The 18,724-nt window shown below is 42.9% G+C and overlaps 2 protein-coding genes across 2 annotated transcripts in view; both read left to right on the forward strand.

Moving 5' to 3' along the window:
• LOC134212443 (uncharacterized) overlaps window positions 1-18,724 on the forward strand; it is a 437,347-nt gene that overhangs the window by 339,378 nt on the left and 79,245 nt on the right. The gene's annotated exons all lie outside the window — the stretch shown is intronic.
• On the forward strand, window positions 3,036-3,841 carry LOC134216572 (uncharacterized). The gene is made up of 2 exons (XM_062695436.1): window positions 3,036-3,229; window positions 3,319-3,841. Exons 1-2 carry the CDS (start codon window positions 3,168-3,170, stop codon window positions 3,698-3,700), a joined length of 444 nt encoding a protein of 147 aa, XP_062551420.1. The 5' UTR covers window positions 3,036-3,167; the 3' UTR covers window positions 3,701-3,841.

The following is an 18,724-nucleotide window of genomic DNA, read 5'->3' on the forward strand; positions in this document are numbered from 1 at the left end:
AAAAACTAAAAAACCCTCCCGTGTCGAATTTTATTAGACAGCGCCTCCCAAGTCGATCTTATTTCTAATCGTATGGTTCAAGTTTTGGGAATGAAGAAGTATCCGTCCAACATCGTCGTAGCAGGGATTAATGACACCAAGAGTCAAATGTCAAGCAGCAGTATAGTTCATATCCGATCGAGGTATTCCGGTTTTAGTGGCAACGTGAAGTGCTTGGTGACTGACAAGGTTACAGCTGATTTACCATCGTCAACGGTGGACATCATAGATTGGGAAATTCCACCCGGAGTCCAACTTGCCGATCCATTGTTCTACCAATCTGGAAAGGAAGACTTGTTACTAGGCAACCAATTATTCCTGAAGCTTCTATTGCCTGGTGAAGTTCAACTAGCGGATAATCTTCCATGTCTTCGAGAGACTCGGCTTGGTTGGGTCGTCGGTGGTGTTTGCAATGACGCGAAGTATGGTCCCGTAGTTCATTCGCATTCACTCACACTTGCCGAACTGAATCGCTGCGTTCAAAAATTCTGGGAAGTTGAAGAAATATTGAGTGCGGCGCTGAAGACTGTGAACGACATTTTCAAGAAACTCATCGTCGAGATGAAACCGGGCGATTTATCGTTCAATTGCCTTTGAAAAAGGATGTTGCTGAGTTAAGTGATTCCCGTTCGATGGCTCTTAAAAGATTTTTTATTCTGGAGAGAAGACTCGATCAAGATCCTGAGTTGAAGCGACAGTATGCCGAGTTTATGGAAGACTACGAGCGGCTCGGCCATTATGAAGAGGTCAAAGAAGGCGATGATCCCAAATGTGTTAAATGGTACCTGCCACATCATGCCATCTTACGTCCGTCGAATACCACCACTAAATGCCGAGTGGTATTCGATGCATCCACTAAAGTGAAGGGCTTATCATTAAATGACATCATGATGATAGGGTCTTTGAACCAGTGTAACTTGGTAATCTTCGTTTTCGATTTCCTCGCTACGTATTGACTACGGACGTAGCAAAAATGTATCGTCAGGTGAAGGAACATGGGCGTCTGCAAAGAATATTCTTTCGCCTGAATCCATCGGACCCGCTTAGAGTGTTGGAGTTAAAAACTGTTACGTATGGTACAGCTTCGGCACCATTCCTTGCAATCAGAGTGATGCTACAGTTGGCACTTGATGATGAAGACAAATATCCACTTGCAGCAGAGATCGTAAAACGTTGCTTTTATGTGGATAACGCACTTTTTGGCTTTGATGACTTGGATGAAGCTCGTGAAGCTGAGTTGCAATTGATCCAGCACTTGAAGGCAGGTGGTTTTCATTTACACAAGTGGGCATCAAACTGTAAAGAGCTTTTGAGCACGATACCACTATCAGATCGTGAAGAGTTGGTCACCATTGAAGGGATAGGTGTGAATGACGTCATCAAAACGCTTGGGCAGCTGTGGAACCCGTCCGATGATAAATTGATCTTCGTTGCAAAGCCGTCTCCTGGCATAGATAAACCGACGAAGCGTCAAGTGCTGTCGTTGGTTGCAAGCATGTTCGATCCGTTGGTAATGATAAAGGAGGACAACTTACCGCCTCAAGTTTGGAAGCTGGGAATCATTCAGGCGACGTTTCCTGGAGCGGATGGATTGACCGCTTAGTTCGATTTGTTTGGCAGCACGGATGAGGGAGCTTTGCAGAAAGGAGAATTTTTAGCGCGCATGAAGCTGGGAGAAAAAGCTTTGTGTGCGATCAGTTAGCATTCAGCGTCCGTCGCGATCAGGAGCAATTTATAATCGTTATTTTGGTAACAATCTTTGTTAAAAAATGGAGCAGTAAATCTAGTGTTAAAATTAAGCTAAGCGTTTTGTTTAAGAAGGATCTCCGTATTCCACTTCGTACCTACCCCGATACAGTCCGCTACTCGACAGATGGTGTTCGCATCCGATTCGGCAGGTACGAGACGGCGTGGAGCGCAGCGAGCGAGATGGGCAGACCAGGTGCAAAATGACTTGGCGAGCGTGGGGCGTATTCGAGGATGGAGAGATGCGGATTCGAACCGTGTATTGTGGCGTCAAATTGTTGATTCAGTGTTATCTGTTTAGATGTAGACTAAATAAATGAATGAGTCATAGCCATAGTTACTGCTACTTAGACTAAATAATAACAAAATTCAAATCATTTAGTTTGTGTTACTACAGCTTGCGTTATAACTCCGTTATTAGTTGAATTCTCATTAGGCAAAGTTGTAGTAAAACCTTCGCACTAAAAGTCCATCATACAACACATTTTGAAATTCAGCTTCTGAAATGAGTTATGGAAACACTACTAAATGATCGAACGCAAATTACTAAATGATCGATAACAGATCGATGATCGATAACCGGAGCTCGTCTAAAATCGGTTGGAAGAGATATCAGCCCATAATACCTGCCCACTTTTTGTGACGGTCTCAAATTAAAATCTACAGAATGACCCCCCCCCCATCTTCCCGAAGGACGTAATCCACCGTCAGAAATCCGAGGAGAAACGAAATATAATAAATAGTTATAAATAGACTAAGCTCAGTGGATGGGTTTTTTAGAAGAAACGTAATGGAAAAAATCACCATTTACCGTTCTGATACAAATTCCGAACAGTCGATTTTATTCGGAAAACATGTCATGTTATAAATGCAAAATAGGTGGATTAACCCAATTTGTTTTCAGTTCCAATACGTCGGATTTGACTTGTAACAAAATTTTACTCGCAGTTATACAATTTGGTGCGGTTTGGTTTCTTTTCGAGATAACAAAATGCATAGCGCGTTCAGTATAACAGTCAAAGTATGGTTTCAATCAGTAAAGTGCTATAATCTTGTCCTTATCTGAAGCTTTTATTACTTCGCTCTTTATAGAAAACTAAGAGTTCGTAATGTGAATAAGAACGGTAAAGGAAGTTCAAGCCAAAGCAGCTCATTGATATGCATTGCATATGTGTATGACTGGTTTGAAACATCAAGTTGATAGTAATGAAGTAATAATAAATAAAAATACATTCCGTGGAATCAGCCACAAGCATGCGGTTGAAAAATTCCCGTGAACTTGCTTGTAAATAACGAACTACCAGTCAACGAGTGATCTTGGTATGAAGCAGACATGTTTCTCAAATTCGTGACATTTCTAATAACCGCTGCAGTTATCTGCGATGAATCCACTGGAAGTCAGTCCAGCTCCGGGATCGGCAAGCACCATCAGATCGTCCACTTGGTGAGTATATTCCACAACAACCATCTGACCGTGTCGAATGGCACAATGGATACAACCCGACGGAATGTGGTTACCCAAAAATTCCCCAGCTGCGGAATGAACGAATGGCGCTTGGTGCCGGTGGCTCCATCCCAGTACGAGATCATTCATCACCAATCGAACGAACCGCTCTGCCCCGTCCGAGATAATCTGGCGTTTGATAAAGACCGTCGTAGCATTGTTACGTGGATTCCCGGACCGTCTACGATGCGATGCTTCTGGGAGATCAAACTACACTCCAGAGGATACTATTTGCTATCGAGCGTGGAGTATGGCGAGTATTTGTACGCGGCCGAGTGGGGCGAATATAAAGAACGGGTCTGGACATGGAGGAAGCAGGACGAACCACGGGAGAAGCACTATCACTGGGATATCGTTAACGTCAATTACTGTGTGCCGGACGGTGGTGGAGGAATATCGATGTTTAAGTGATAGGAAATAAACGGAAGCTTCGTTTCGCGTATGTGCTTCTGCTTTGGATAAACTGGAAAAGCAAAACCTCCGGATACGATCTTGTTAAGAGTAACAATAAAATTGAAAACCGACGCCGTGTTGATGCTCTGTGTGTTTCTGAATGTATGTCAACTTTATTTCCCTCACATTTCTTGGAAAATAGAATAAATCTAGAACGAATGGCAGCGCTCACCAGAATAATCTCGATTCCGAATTAATACTCTTATTAAGTCACTCTCGCCCAAGAATCCAATAACCCACATTTGCTTGCATAATTCCCAGAGATAAAAACCACCACAACCGGCTTTGGGAAGTGACGTTGCGTAACACCTGCCCGTGTATATTGCTTCTCGGTTATAAATATTATGTTTACAGGTGATAACTTTCTTCCGGTCTGGCCCTGCGAGTTAACCACACCGAGCAGCCCGCAGTCACTAGGCGACTCCGACTGAATGGTTATGATGTGGTCGTTCGGTCGAGGATCAGACAGGGAAAGGGTAAACCATTTAAATAATCAATTTATATGCCAACCCAAGCATCCACCCAGCCAGCCAGCATAATACCGCGTCCACTGATCTCCCTCATCCGATTTGAGGCATTTCTTTCTCCACACGTCATTACGTCAAAAACCGACTTTCGTTTTTCTCTGCCTTCGTTCCGTCGCTTTGTCCGTTTACCCTTGGATGTCTTTGGATGCAGAATTAGTTTCGTGGTCAGTGTTTACTGACTCTTTGCTTCGCCGTTTTGTCTTAATTCAAATGTTTTGGTAGGTTTACTAATCCAAACAAAAATGACGCCATCGACGAGGAAAAACACCCAATTTAGTATGACCGACCGGTTTTGGTAAAGTAAGCAGCGTCATCATAATGTTTGCCGGCTATTTCGGATGGGTGCTTTTTACAACCTAACAAATGACTACATGTGCACAAATGTGGATTGTAAGCTTCCATATATTTGGTGGAGATATTGCCGTTTGAAATCAACATTTGTCATCAGATATGCATCTATAGATCAAAATAATAAAAAGTTTTTTGCAACAAAACATTTCCAAACTTTTGACGAGTTGTTTGTTCCACCAATAGCATTCTGCATAGTTTTTTGTACACGGCTCCACATTTGGAACGATACCACCACTGCTAACATTTTATGACAATCCACAACAGCTGCCACCATCATAACCCACCCATGACCATCCGGCAAGTGCGAAATTCCATCATCGTGCAAAAACAATCACACTATCCTGGTTCTGCTTCCTGCTCAGCTCGCATCTCCGCCACATCACACAGCCTTACTCGAGGAATTTTGAGAAGTTTTTACACACATGATGAAGAGTGATATAAAACGCACATGGTATCGGTTTACTTCAGTCCTATGAGAGTTGACACATGGTAGTGCCACGATTGATAGGTCTCCTGCTTTCTTCAAATGCAAAAAAAACACTAAAACCATTTTAACATATATACTACGAGCTTCGCTATTCAAATAAACTGCAATTATTGGATTAAATTGTCAACGGCCTGATGAATATTGATCGCAAATATTTGAGCTATGGTCAAACGGCTACGGGTGGATTGCAGGTCGCTTAATATGGACACAAATGTGATTTTCCGGATAGCTATGATGGCGAACATTTCCAGCATGAGTCGCAAGAAAACATGCTTTTTCGAATGATTTTCCACTTGTATCGATAGCTAAACAATAACAATGGGTGAAAATATAATATAATATATATATATATATATATATAATATAATCGCACTTTGTTTTTTTCATTGAAACAATTGGAAAAGCCTCCGAATAAGTATGGAAAAGTTGGCTTCCTTCAATATCAATTTGAAAATATACAATTGAGGTTAGGTCTTAATTTCAACTGCTCTCTCACTGTGTGATATGAACTAAACGAAAATCGTTAGCCGTCATTTACACAATAAAATGAGTAGTTACTCCACATGTGTGTTGTTCCAGGAGAATCCCGTTTTGATTGGATGGAACTTTTTGTGTGCACATCATTCTAAGCGTGTCCTCATGAAGCAGTAACTCAGCATCAACACCAGCTAGTTCTATCGGGGAAGGGTCATTTGGCCAAAGCAAATTTGTCCATTTGGCCGAATGCCACTAGGCCGAACAGACCATCAGGCCGAAGCCCGTCTGGCCGAAAGGGTCGTTTGGCCGAAAGGCTCGTTTGGCCGAATGGGTCATTTGGTCAAAAGAGTCATTTGGCCGAAAGGGTCATTTGGCGAGCTTAGTGCGTGTTTTTTCTTGTTTCGGACAGCAGAACGACCGCGCGATCTGCCGAAATATTGTGTTCCGCATTACACGGCCGGTAATAAAGAGAATCAGTTCAGTGCGTGTTTTCTCTTGTTTCGGAAAGGGAGAAAAACTAAAAATGTGTTTCTTGTCCAGTCGTGTTTCTCCAGTAAGCAGAGCGATCGGCCGGTAGTTGAAATTTAGTTTTGCTTTGTGCGGAAAGCAAAACGATCGGCTGGTCACCGACATTTTGTTATGCACTGTGCGGGTGAGTAAATTAATCAAAAAATGATAATGTTTTCTGAGTAGCCATCGAGCAAGCGTTGTGCAGTGCGTGTTTTAGTCGTCGCGAAGTAGTTAAGATATCGAATCAGTCTTCGGGAAAATACGTAAGACACGCGTTGCTTTTCCGTTGTTGTATCATCATGAATATGGCGTCGTTCAGAAGAAATAATTAGTCGCTTACCAAGGCGATTTCCAATATATTTCTTTCCCAACTAACATACTATTCCTTTCTAGTGCGCTCATGGAGATTCAGAGGATCCCTCGGTTTCTTGTAGCAATGAGCGTCGCACTTATTTTCCTCCCCTTATCCTAATTGACTGTGAGGACGTGGCTGGCATCGTTATTGGTCTTGAATTAAACAAACTCCGAAGCATGTACAGTGAGAATAGCTTTCTGGTCCCGAGAAAACTATTCAATTGGTGAGCTGTGAATTATTTGTTGTTTCTCGGCCAATCACGACTAACAACTACGATGGGTGCAGTCAATCAAGCTAAGCTAAGAGTCATTTGGCCGAAAATGTCGTTTGGCCGAAAGGGTCATTTGGCCGAATAGGTCGATTGACCGAATGGGTCGTTTGGCTGAAAAGGTCGTTTGGCGGAATGGGTCATTTGGCCGAAAGAGTCATTTAGCCGAAAGGGTCATTTGGCCGAAAAGGTCATTTGGCCGTAAGGATCATTTATCCGAAAGGTCATTTGGTCATTTGAAAAGTGAGAAATTAGGAATGAAAAGAGAGACGTCTCACTTCTCACTCTTCATTTTTCTCTTCTCACTGCAAAAAATGACAAGCATGAATTGTGTAGTGAGACGTCTCACTACCCACTTCACACTACTCACTTTTTACCGTTAGAAGTGAGAAATGGGGAGTGAGAAGTGAGACATCTCTTTTCTCACTCCTCATTTATCACTTCTCGCTGTCAAAAGTGAGAAACGCGAAGAGACTAGTGAGACGTCTCGCTACTCACTTCGCGCTTCACACTTTTTACAGTGAGAAGAAAAATAAAGAGTGAGAAGTGAGACGTCTCACTTCTCACTCCTCATTTATCACTTCTCGCTGTAAAAAGTGAGAAGTGCAAAGTGAGTAGTGAAACGTCTCACTACTCACTTCGCGCTTCTCACTTTTTATAGCGAGAAGTGAGAAATGAGGAGTGAGAAGTGAGACGTCTCACTTCTCACTCCTCATTTCTCACTTCTCGCTGTAAAAAGTGAGAAGCGCAAAATGAGTAATGAGCCATCTCACTACCCACTTCGCACTACTCACTTTTCACAGTGAGAAATGAGGAGTGAGAAGTGAGACGTCAGTCATAATGCGAATAAAATTATTGCATCGTCTCCTTACGACACGTGCTTGAGATTCTACTACCAATGGCAACTTTGTGCCATTGCCAAGCGAATATACTTTGCACTTTGAATGAAGTTTATCTCCAAATCGATTTTCAATCATCAACAAAAACAAAACCAAAATTAAAGTCTTGCGGGAAAATTTCACTTTGTGACAACGACGCCATAATTCTGCTACCGACGCAATACAATTATGCTTTGTTTTAGGGGTGATTCAAATATGACGTCCACTACTTTTTTGGGATTTCTAGACCCCTCTCCCCCTCCGTCGCGCTTTTCTGTATACCTAGTAGATGTACTGTCACAAAATCTTAGACCCCTCACCGCTAAAACCTGTGATAGATTTTTTGATTTTTTTATTTATCATCAGACTAAGGCCGGAGTGGCCTGTGCTGCACATAAAAGACTTCTCCATTCAGCTCGGTTCATGGCTGCACTTCGCCAACCACGCAGTCTGCGGAGGGTCCGCAAGTCGTCCTCCACCTGATCGATCCACCTTGCCCGCTGTGCACCTCGCCTTCTTGTTCCCGTCGGATCGTTGTCGAGGACCATTTTCACCGGATTACTGTCCGACATTCTGGCTACGTGCCCGGCCCACCGCAGTCTTCCGATTTTCGCGGTGTGAACGATGGATGGTTCTCCCAACAGCTGATGCAACTCGTGGTTCATTCGCCTCCTCCACGTACCGTCCGCCATCTGCAACCCACCATAGATGGTACGCAACACTTTCCTTTCGAAAACTCCCAGTGCGCGTTGGTCCTCCACGAGCATCGTCCAGGTCTCGTGTCCGTAGAGGACTACCGGTCTAATGAGCGTTTTGTAGATTGTCAGTTTGGTACGGCGGCGAACTCTATTCGATCGAAGCGTCTTGCGGAGTCCAAAGTACGTACGATTTCCAGCCACTATGCGTCTCCGAATTTCTCTGCTGGTATCGTTATCGGCGGTCACCAGTGAGCCCAAGTACACGAATTCTTCAACCACCTCGATTTCGTCACCACCGATACAAACTCGTGGTGGGTGGCTCACATTGACCTCTCTTGAGCCTCTTCCTATCATGTACTTCGTCTTCGACGTGTTGATGACTAGTCCAATCCGTTTAGCTTCGCTTTTCAGTCTGATGTAGGCTTCCTCCATCCTCTCAAAGTTACGTGCCATGATATCAATGTCGTCGGCGAAACCAAATAACTGGACGGACTTCGTGAAAATCGTACCACTCGTGTTAATCCCTGCCCTTCGTATTACTCCCTCCAAAGCGATGTTGAATAGCAGACACGAAAGACCATCACTTTGCCGTAACCCTCTACGGGTTTCGAAGGGACTCGAGAATGCCCCTGAAACTCGAACTACGCACATCACCCGATCCATCGTCGCCTTGAGCAACCGTATCAGTTTATCCGGAAATCCGTTTTCGTGCATTAGCTGCCATAGCTGGTCCCGATCGATTGTATCATATGCGGCTTTGAAGTCGATAAATAGATGATGTGTGGGCACGTTGTATTCGCGGCATTTCTGCAATACCTGACGTATGGCGAACACCTGGTCTGTGGTAGAGCGTTCACCCATAAATCCCGCCTGGTACTGCCCCACGAACTCTCTTGCAATTGGTGTTAGTCGACGGCATAAAATTTGGGAGAGTACCTTGTAGGCGGCGTTCAGCAATGTGATTGCGCGGTAGTTGCTACAATCCAACTTATCGCCCTTTTGTAGATGGGACACACGACACCTTCCATCCACTCCTGCGGCAGAACCTCATCCTCCCAAACCTTGGTAATGACCCAGTGCAGCGCTCTAGCCAGTGCCTCACCACCGTGTTTAAACAGCTCTCCAGGTAGTTGGTCAACTCCAGGGCTTTGTTGTTTTTCAGCCGGCCGATCTCCTCCTGGATTTCCTGGAGATTCGGAGCCGGAAGTCGCATGTCCTGCGCGCGTGCTCCTAGGTTCATTACCATACCGCCACCGTTGTCTGCCATATCGCCATTCAGGTGCTCCTCGTAGTGCTGCCGCCACCTTTGGATCACCTCACGCTCGTTCGTAAGAAGGTTCCCGTTTATGTCCTTACACATATCGGGCTGTGGCACGTGGCCCTTACGTGAACGGTTCAACTTCTCATAGAACTTTCGTGCGTTATTAGCGCGGTACAGTTCCTCCGTCTCTTCACGGTCTCGATCTTCCGTCTGGCGCTTTTTCCTCCGGAAAATCGAGTTTTTTCTGTTCCGCGCCCGTTTGTATCGTGCCTCGTTCGCCCTCGTGCGGTGTTGCAGCAATCTCGCCCATGCTGCATTCTTCTCCTCAACTAACTGCTCACATTCGCCGTCATACCAGTCGTTTCTCTGATCCGGAGCCACCGTGCCTAGTGCAGCGGTTGCGGTGCTTCCAATGGCGGATCGAATATCTCTCCAGCCATCTTCAAGAGATGCTGCGCCTAGCTGCTCTTCCGTTGGGAGTGCCACTTCCAGCTGCTGCGCGTAGTCTTGGGCTAGTCTACCGTCTTGTGGCCGCCCAATGTTAAGCCGCGGCGGACGACTCCGACGCGTGTTGATCACCGTCGAGAGTTTTGAGCGCAGACATACTGCGACGAGGTAGTGGTCGGATTCAATATTCGCACTGCGGTAAGTGCGTACGTTCGTGATGTCGGAGAAGAATTTACCGTCGATTAGAACGTGGTCGATTCGGTTTTCCGTTACTTGATTAGGTGATTTCCATGTGGCCTTGTGGATATTCTTACGGGGGGAGAAAGTGCTTCGGACTACCATTCCGCGGGAGGCTGCAAAGTTTATGCATCGTTGGCCGTTGTCGTTCGATACGGTATGCAGATTATCCGGTCCGATGACCGGTCTATACATTTCCTCCCTTCCTACCTGAGCGTTCATGTCACCGATGACGATTTTGACGTCCCGCAGTGGGCATCCATCGTATGTCTGCTCCAGCTGCGCATAGAACGCTTCTTTCTCGTCGTCGGATCTCCCTTCGTGTGGGCAGTGCACGTTGATGATGCTATAGTTGAAGAAACGGCCTTTTATCCTCAGCTTGCACATCCTTGCGTTGATTGGCTGCCACCCAATCACGCATTGGCGCATCTTTCCCAGCACTATGAAGCCGGTTCCCAGCTCGTTGGTGGTGCCACAGCTTTGGTAGAAGGTAGTCGCTCGATGCCGCTCGAGATTTTTTGAACGACCCCCTAAAAAGAAAGTTCGTCTAAAATCAATTTTCTCAATCACTCATAGCTCATGACCGAATCACGGTAATAAATTTTACTAGACAATTTTCCAGTTTCTAGCGGTTACGGAAAAATTATCACAACCTAACCCTTTTTCCAAATTTATTGGCGGTCCTGAAAAGAACCAATTTATTTCCACTTATATGCCTCACTAACAGCAAGCACTAGACCGCGCAACCGATATCTGATGATTCAGCACTACAGACGCCGTCGATCGCCAGATCCGCCGACGATGCAGACTCGACCGCTACCACCATCGAGCGAAAGATTTTCACCCGCACCACAACTGCTGCGACAGCCGTTGTCGTTGGGACCACTTCTGGACGCCCTGGTCCGCTCTACGTGAAATCCCGAAAGAAAATGACGAGCGCACGCGAAACACGGGTCTTTTTAGACACAGAGGAAAAGAAGCAATAGGCCAAAAATTTTATAATGGCTGCTCCATCTCAGAATCGAATGAAACTTGGTGGGCATAAAGATATGGTATTTCTACGTCACTCTGGGTACTTAGTTTTTCAGAAATTGTCAACAGTAACATTTTGATGAGGGCCTATTTTTTTTTTCATTGATTTTTTTTTAATCACTGTCGTGAAATTCCTAGAAGCTATTTGGAAAAATATCCAAAAAATAAAAAAGCGATTTCTACACTGAAAAAAATAGTTTTTAAAAATTAAAATCAATATTACAAAAAAACCTCATCTCAGAAATCGATGATTTTTTTTCTGCAGATTATCTAACTATTCTGGGAATAATGTTCCTGTGACATATTTAAGGAAAAAAAAGTTTTTCTAACAAAAACTTTTTTCATGTTCACATTGAGTGAAAATTTTTCAGCGTGTTTTATGCCTATAGGGCACTGCACGGACTGCTTTGTCTTTTCTCGCTGCAAATAAATTAGAAAACAACAAGGCCAGTAAACGTTAAAATGTATGAATAACGAAAGAGAAAGTGCCGAATATAGGTTCAGCAGCTTATCATCAACCAACGACACATTTTGGACGAATAAAAAAATTGTTTAGAAAGCAATTTAGCATAATCTAACATTAATGTGGACCAACATTTGAAAAGGGGTTTATATTTTCTTTGATTTTGGTATCGAAGTAACTTAAAAACAATTGGGTTCACAAAAAAAAAATTGAAAACGGGCAACATTGTTAGAAAAACTTTTTTCCTTTAATATGTCACAGGAACATTATTCCCAGAAAAGTTAGATAATTAAAATACACTGGATTCTGTTTTTACACGATTTACATTTTCCCAATTTTCCACTTATCCTAAATGTTTAGCGCATATTAATTATCATGTGATTTTTCTTTGATTTATTCTGGATTTTTTGAAACATGTTGCGAAGAGTTTGGTGGTAAATTGAAGTCACGCGATCAAAAATACGAGCGAAAAAAAATCGTGTAAAAACAGAATCCTGTGTACCTATCTGAAACAAACTTTTTTCAGTGTAGAAATCGCTTTTTTATTTTTTGAATATTTTTCCAAAAAAACTTCTGGGAATTTCACGACAGTCCGCCATACAACACTTTTTTGTAAATCTTGTTATTTCAGAGTTACATCGATTTTTTAAAATTCAATGAAAAAAAATTAGGCCGTCATCTAATGTTACTCTTGACAGTTTTTGAAAAACTAAGTATGCAGAGTGACTTAGGAATACTATATCTTTATGCCCACCAAGTTTCATTCGATTCTGAGATGGTGCTGCCAACCGCTGGTCGAGTTGGCGCGAAATTCGGCGTATGCGAGTCTTCCACTTAGACGTAGTTTACGTCAAAAAATGAATGGGACTTACAAAACTTGGAAAAGCTTCCGTAGATATTTGATTACTTTTGTTTCTGGAATATGGAACTAAAATTTTCTGTAGAGGGGGCTTAAGTGGTTCTGGAGGTCCATAATGGCCTCTTCTAACTCTAATGTCGAGCATTCGAAAAACATAGCATAGCATATGTATGTGATTGTACAAATCGTGGGTGGCTATACAATGCTCAATTGAGCAATCTACTGTACTTGGTACTTGGGATTAGTATCTTTTCCTATACAGTAGCAGTTGCATACCTGGCCACGTCCGTAAGGAAGGAAGGGAAGGAATGTTAGTTCAACATCTACTATTGAAGATGCAGGAAACCCATACTACCTTCATATATGTCTCGTCGAGGAAAATTTGTGTTAATGGGTAAGGTGAATAATAGGGAACTCTATTCGACAATATAGAGCGTTTATCAATAACAGCAAATGCTGAATTATTAAATTATTAAAATATTATTAAAATATATTCATTATTTTACTTTCGCACCGTCCATAGCAGAACAATGTAACACGGATCTTGCAAATGGTTCGCATCATATACAAAACACGTTTAATCGCACATTTATTCGCCGAACGTTAAAAACAGAACCACAAACGCGGATTTCTCGAATGTTCAGCGTCCTACTACAAAACAGGCACTGATTGGTTTTCATTTCTACTGCACAGAACAAACATAATAGGCCCGCGCGGACTATCTCTAATGTCGAGCATTCAAATTTCACACAAATTTCATTGTCATAAAAACGAAACTAATTGAATTTTTTTTTTCATCATAAGCAATATCTGACAATTATTTCTATGTATTTTAAAATTAATATTTCAATTCATAGAAGATGGATTATTATGTAAAAAATTATGAAAAAAAATGGTTGATTATCCGGTTCCGCGTTAACAACACAGCTCGTTAATTTAATATTATTCTCCCCCTGGATTTCCAACAAAGCTCAAGCCAAGTATGCGGATGGGCTCGCATGTGCTCGCTGGTATTGTCTTGCATCGCGACGATGCGGTTTCTCTGCTGGTTTTGGTTCTGCGGTTCTCAATCCCTCCAGCCGAAACCAACGCTACGGTTTATCCATGTTCATATGGAAATTCGAAATTCCTTACGCATACCGCTCAATGGTGACGAGAAAAACAAAACAGAATTGCTGAAGAGGAATATGCGGATGGGATGTGGGCATTGTTGGTGAATTTATGGTACTTTTCGCAACTGCATGAATGATGTACCAGCTGAGTTCGATAACGGGTTTTTGTAATCTAGGGGCTTTTTTGACAAATGATCGGGGGTCAGCAAAACCGCACCAAGCGCCTTTCTGACTGACTTGTGATATTTTTTCCATAAAATAAAAACGGATATGAAATCATATCAATTCAGTCGTACATTTGCTGTTGGATACCCTCACTTATAGGGTGGAAGGATATCCTATATGATTGGTGATCAATTGGTTCTGCTGCACGAAAAGTTGTGTAAGATAATGGCTTATTTTTCTTTGGCGCTTGGTACGATTTAGCAGAACCCCGAACAAATTATAGGCTGCTTTGGACATTTTTGAAACAAAGATTATGACGTAAATTATCGTCATTTTTATTCAGTTATCGCCATTTGGGTATCATGTTACCATCTTTCGGGATTTTGTTAGTTTCGAATTTCTAAGAAAATCTGAAATTCAATGTAACTCCGGAGTTAAAAGCATCCCCACTCGACAGTCGTGGTATAAACATGAGTGATAATTCAACTCTTTTTGTTTTAAATTCGAATGCTTTTCTTTAACATTTTTATTCAATTTACATTTATATCATATTTTAACATAAAATACGATAACTTCCCAAGTAAACGAAAATAGCTCAATAATATCAAATGTTGATTAGATAGCAAAATGAGATAAGGACGAGATTGATATAAAAGATAATAGATCAGACGACATTATCAATATTTTCCACTAAAACATTATGAGGATATCAATTTATGCCATTTGTAGTAAGTGATCAATATGTGCCATTAGTTTGTTTTTATCCATAGCATATCTTGATATTTAAATGATATTTTGGTGTAAATTTTCGATTATGTTGCCTGTTCTTTTATATCTTATATTAATCAAGCCAATATCATGTTTTGTTATTCTGTTCATGGGCTCTGTCCGGGTCTACATTCATAAAACCGTACTCATCCCAAGGAGAACAGTTTCCAGCGGTTTGCAATTATTTCTAGGTACTCATCGTAATTAGCTAACTTTGTGGCTCAAAGCGTCCATTCCCAGCGAAACCTACACTGACTATGCGAACCGCACATAAAATTGCCATTATTACCGCCCATTGTATAATAGCGCACCACCACGGGAGACATGTTTTCCGCAACTGCCTTCATCCGTTCTCCAAACTTCTCCGTAATATGCACCAGTACGTAGTACCGAACTTCAAAAGCCAGGTTCTGTTCTGCTCCAAGTGGCCAGCAACAACGCCACGGGCTGGGTGTTAATTAATGGCACTTTGGTGACAGGATGGAGCAGCTCACGCGCGTGTAAAGTGGCTTCTCATGCCACCTGATTTTTAAACTCTCGGCCTTTTCCACGGAATTGGATGGCTGGTTCATAACTCGGATTGCGGTTTGCTTTGAAACGAAATTCTGTGTATCCCCTGGGAACTGTGAAGCACTTGAGTGTGGGTTGGGTATTTCATCTGCTCTGCCTGTAATGGCATATTAGTACCATCTTTGATGGATTTCCTATTTATCATGTGATTACATCAAATTGAAATCAATTTTTTTAGATTTATCAAAACGTTTTTTCACCTCAAAATCGTTAAATATTTTTCACGAACTTCATGCAAAAAATGTTATCACTTATAACAAACTGTTCAATTCCTATGCTTAATGTGGCTTAATGTTTTCTTCATTTATTCTTTTTTCAGGTGAGGTCCAAAACACCCATAAATATGTGGTAGGTCGGTAAGCACAAAACTTCTAAACAATCCTTTTAGCTTAGAGCGATTTAGGGTCTGTTCACAAATTACGTAACGCAAAAATCCGGGTTTGTGACCCCCTCCCTCCCCCTCGTAACAAAAAGTAACATTTTTTATACCCCCTCCCTCCCCCATATAACACGTAAGTGAGAAAATTTTAAAGCCATTTTTTTCTTTCTCTGAAGCATGTGGGTTTTGGTATTTATTGAACGATGTTAAAATATAATCAGCACATGATTAAAACAAAAGACATCCACAATGCAGCTAGTAAAAACAAAAATAGATTTTGCGACCATGGTCTTTCAAAATTTAGTTTATTGGGGCTGTTCTGTCGAGAAATACAATATTCGCTTGGTGTTTTTACGCAAACGGTCCCGCTGTTTGCTTGATTTCGGTAATGACTAAAACGATAACGATAGACAAATCATTTTTAAATTAAACTGTTTATGTGTTTGAAGTGGTTGAGCTAAAATTCAATTGCTTAGACTAAAAACTCTCTGGGTTACTTTGGCTTGGTTTGGAAGATCTAATCATGAAATACAATACCAATAAAAGCGTCGATCGTTCCCGAGGTCGTACCCACCCCCTCCCCCACCTTTTAGTGTAACAAAGTATAACGCAAGTTGGACCTCCCCCCTCCCCCCAAAAGTGTTACGTAATTTGTGAACAGACCCTTATATCATTATAGCTTTTCTATAGAAATGAATGTGTAGCTTCGGTTGCGCTTCCTTCCAAAGTTATGGGAAAAATTAACTTTACTAACTTACCGCCCCCTGTCAACCCTTGCTGGGGTTAGGCTACCTCAATAATTTAAATAATCCTTTCTTGAAAAGAAATACTTACTTGGGAGGAAATACTTCATCTGAGCCTCCTTTCCTTATTTTCTCATCTTGCCCCCAGCTCTTCTTCGTTTCCTAATACCCAATCGCCTCTGGGACCACCATACGACATTACTTCGAAGGAGTCGGCTCGTTGTGCTATTGAACACTACCCCTTGATCTCATCTCATCATGGTTAAGGTATCACCCCTCTCCCTAGCTGATCATAGAACTGTACTCGATCACTAGGAGGATGGCTGTTGAAGCCCCTGTGAGATACCAGGGGAAGTCTGTTCGCTCCGAAAATGGGTCTCACACCCGGTTTGGAATGCCCTGGAAGCTATTATTGTGACTAAAATTGCTGTTATAGCCCTCCGTTTTTGACGAAATGCACGGGGGCTGATAAGCTAACAATTTATCAACCAAGGCGTCTCGAATACTAGAGGGGATTCCGAAGCTAGATCGGGGAACGTCATACTACGAACACCAGCAAATCACGTGTTCGACGGTGTTGAACATCGCACTGATTTTACACCAACAACACTACCACTAAAATTAGGCGAAAATCAGGTGTGACCGGAGAAACAATTTGTCGATCCCAGGGGCCATACTCCAGTCAGAATGTCCGCTGTTTCGTTTCCTGGTACCTCATAATGCCCCATGATCAAAGCGAAGGTCGTCGATTGTTGTACGTTGGTAAGGATGACCTGGATTCATGGGCGGCTCATGTATTCGCTTTGAAGCGCAGCTCAAGTCATAAACGGATACCCCTGTTGCTGGTAATATGGGGCTTTGGAAGCGTTTAGATTAGATGACCCTGGTAGGCAGTTGACTTTCACGGATCGGAAATGAGGCCACGGTCGATTGAATCACCCAGTATTTTAATATTTTTACGGGCTTTGGGCGTCGACAGAGCTTATCGGGATGGTCACGTACGCATTTTCTGGCAGTCATGCAAAACCCTATCATGATAGCCCAACGGAGAACTGCACTTTTTGGCGGATTGGGCAGTAATGCGAGTGTGTTCTAATGTGTCTCCGACGACGACCAATAGATGCCGTCGGCGTAAATGAAAACATAACCCTAGCAGCACATCCCGAGCGGCACAAGTCAGACAAAATTGGTTGCATAAACTTAATTGTGACTAAATCTGGTCACATATGAGTTGCAGTAACCTATGTGGAATATGTGTGCTGCTAGGGATATTCCACATGTGTTACTGCGCCTCATATGCGACTGGATTCAGTCACAATCAAGTTGCTGAACCATTTACGTATGGCTTGTGCTGCTCGGGAAGTTTTGGGCGGCAGGGTCCGTCCTTTGCGACCACCAATGAAGTGAGCGCCAGGACCGACCCTTGGCGAAAACATATTTCTTCTTGATAGGTTTTGGAAAATTGGATTCCGATGAGGACTTGAAAGAATTGTCCCCTGAGGAAATTCCAAGCAATGGTCAAAATATTGACCAAATGACGACTTCGAGAGGTCAATTGATTCCTAACCACCGTGTTTCACTTCTGAAGGACGCCCTCTAGCCCAGCGAAGTAGCATTCAGTTCCGCATCCAGGACGGAATGCATGCTGCAGCTTCTATCGGATTCGAGTTTCTGGCTTGACGACGGTTAACTATCCTCTTGACAACCTTGTGCATAGGAGGTTTGTGGGATAGGGCGGAATTTCGAGGCATCCCGAAAAGCGCTGCCACTCGTCTGGAAAAATTCAGTCAAAATAGGCAATTGATCAACCGCAATTCTATTAATTGAGCCTTAGCTGGAATAGGAAGGTTTTCTTATCATCGGATATCCTATTTTACCTGGGCGACCAAAGGACTTTTCACTACTCCTGGCGAGGGCGAATGACAGCTTGAGGCAGGAAAGGCTGTTTACGGGAAATTTGACAAGTCCTGCGGGACTTTGAAGTTCTCGAGGTAAGAGGATCTGCCGGTGATGATCATCTGGAATTCGGCTGGATAGCCACTCACCGAGAAGAAAAAGAAGAATCCACTCACCGAGACAAGCAAGGCAAAATACTTCCCGATTGTGTTGGCAGCTTCCGGAGGGTCGGATATGGTGTGGTCCTTTACGTCAAGGTTGATGGGAGGAAAGCAACGCTTGCCACTAATAGGGTTCACTGTCCCCCACAGCTCGGCGGCAGGCTGGGTCGAGTTGACGGAATCGAGATAGTCCTTCCCACGCAGCACACATGTTGTAGACAAGTTACAGTAACTCGTACGCAACCATGTTTAGTCACATTTGAGTTGCCGCAACCAAAACAGTGTGAGCTGTGCTTCTCGGGTTCCTGTTGCGATGGGCTTTTCCTGGCTCGATTGAA

Source organism: Armigeres subalbatus, chromosome 2, assembly GCF_024139115.2.
Source record: "Armigeres subalbatus isolate Guangzhou_Male chromosome 2, GZ_Asu_2, whole genome shotgun sequence".
NCBI classification, from domain to species: domain Eukaryota; kingdom Metazoa; phylum Arthropoda; class Insecta; order Diptera; family Culicidae; genus Armigeres; species Armigeres subalbatus.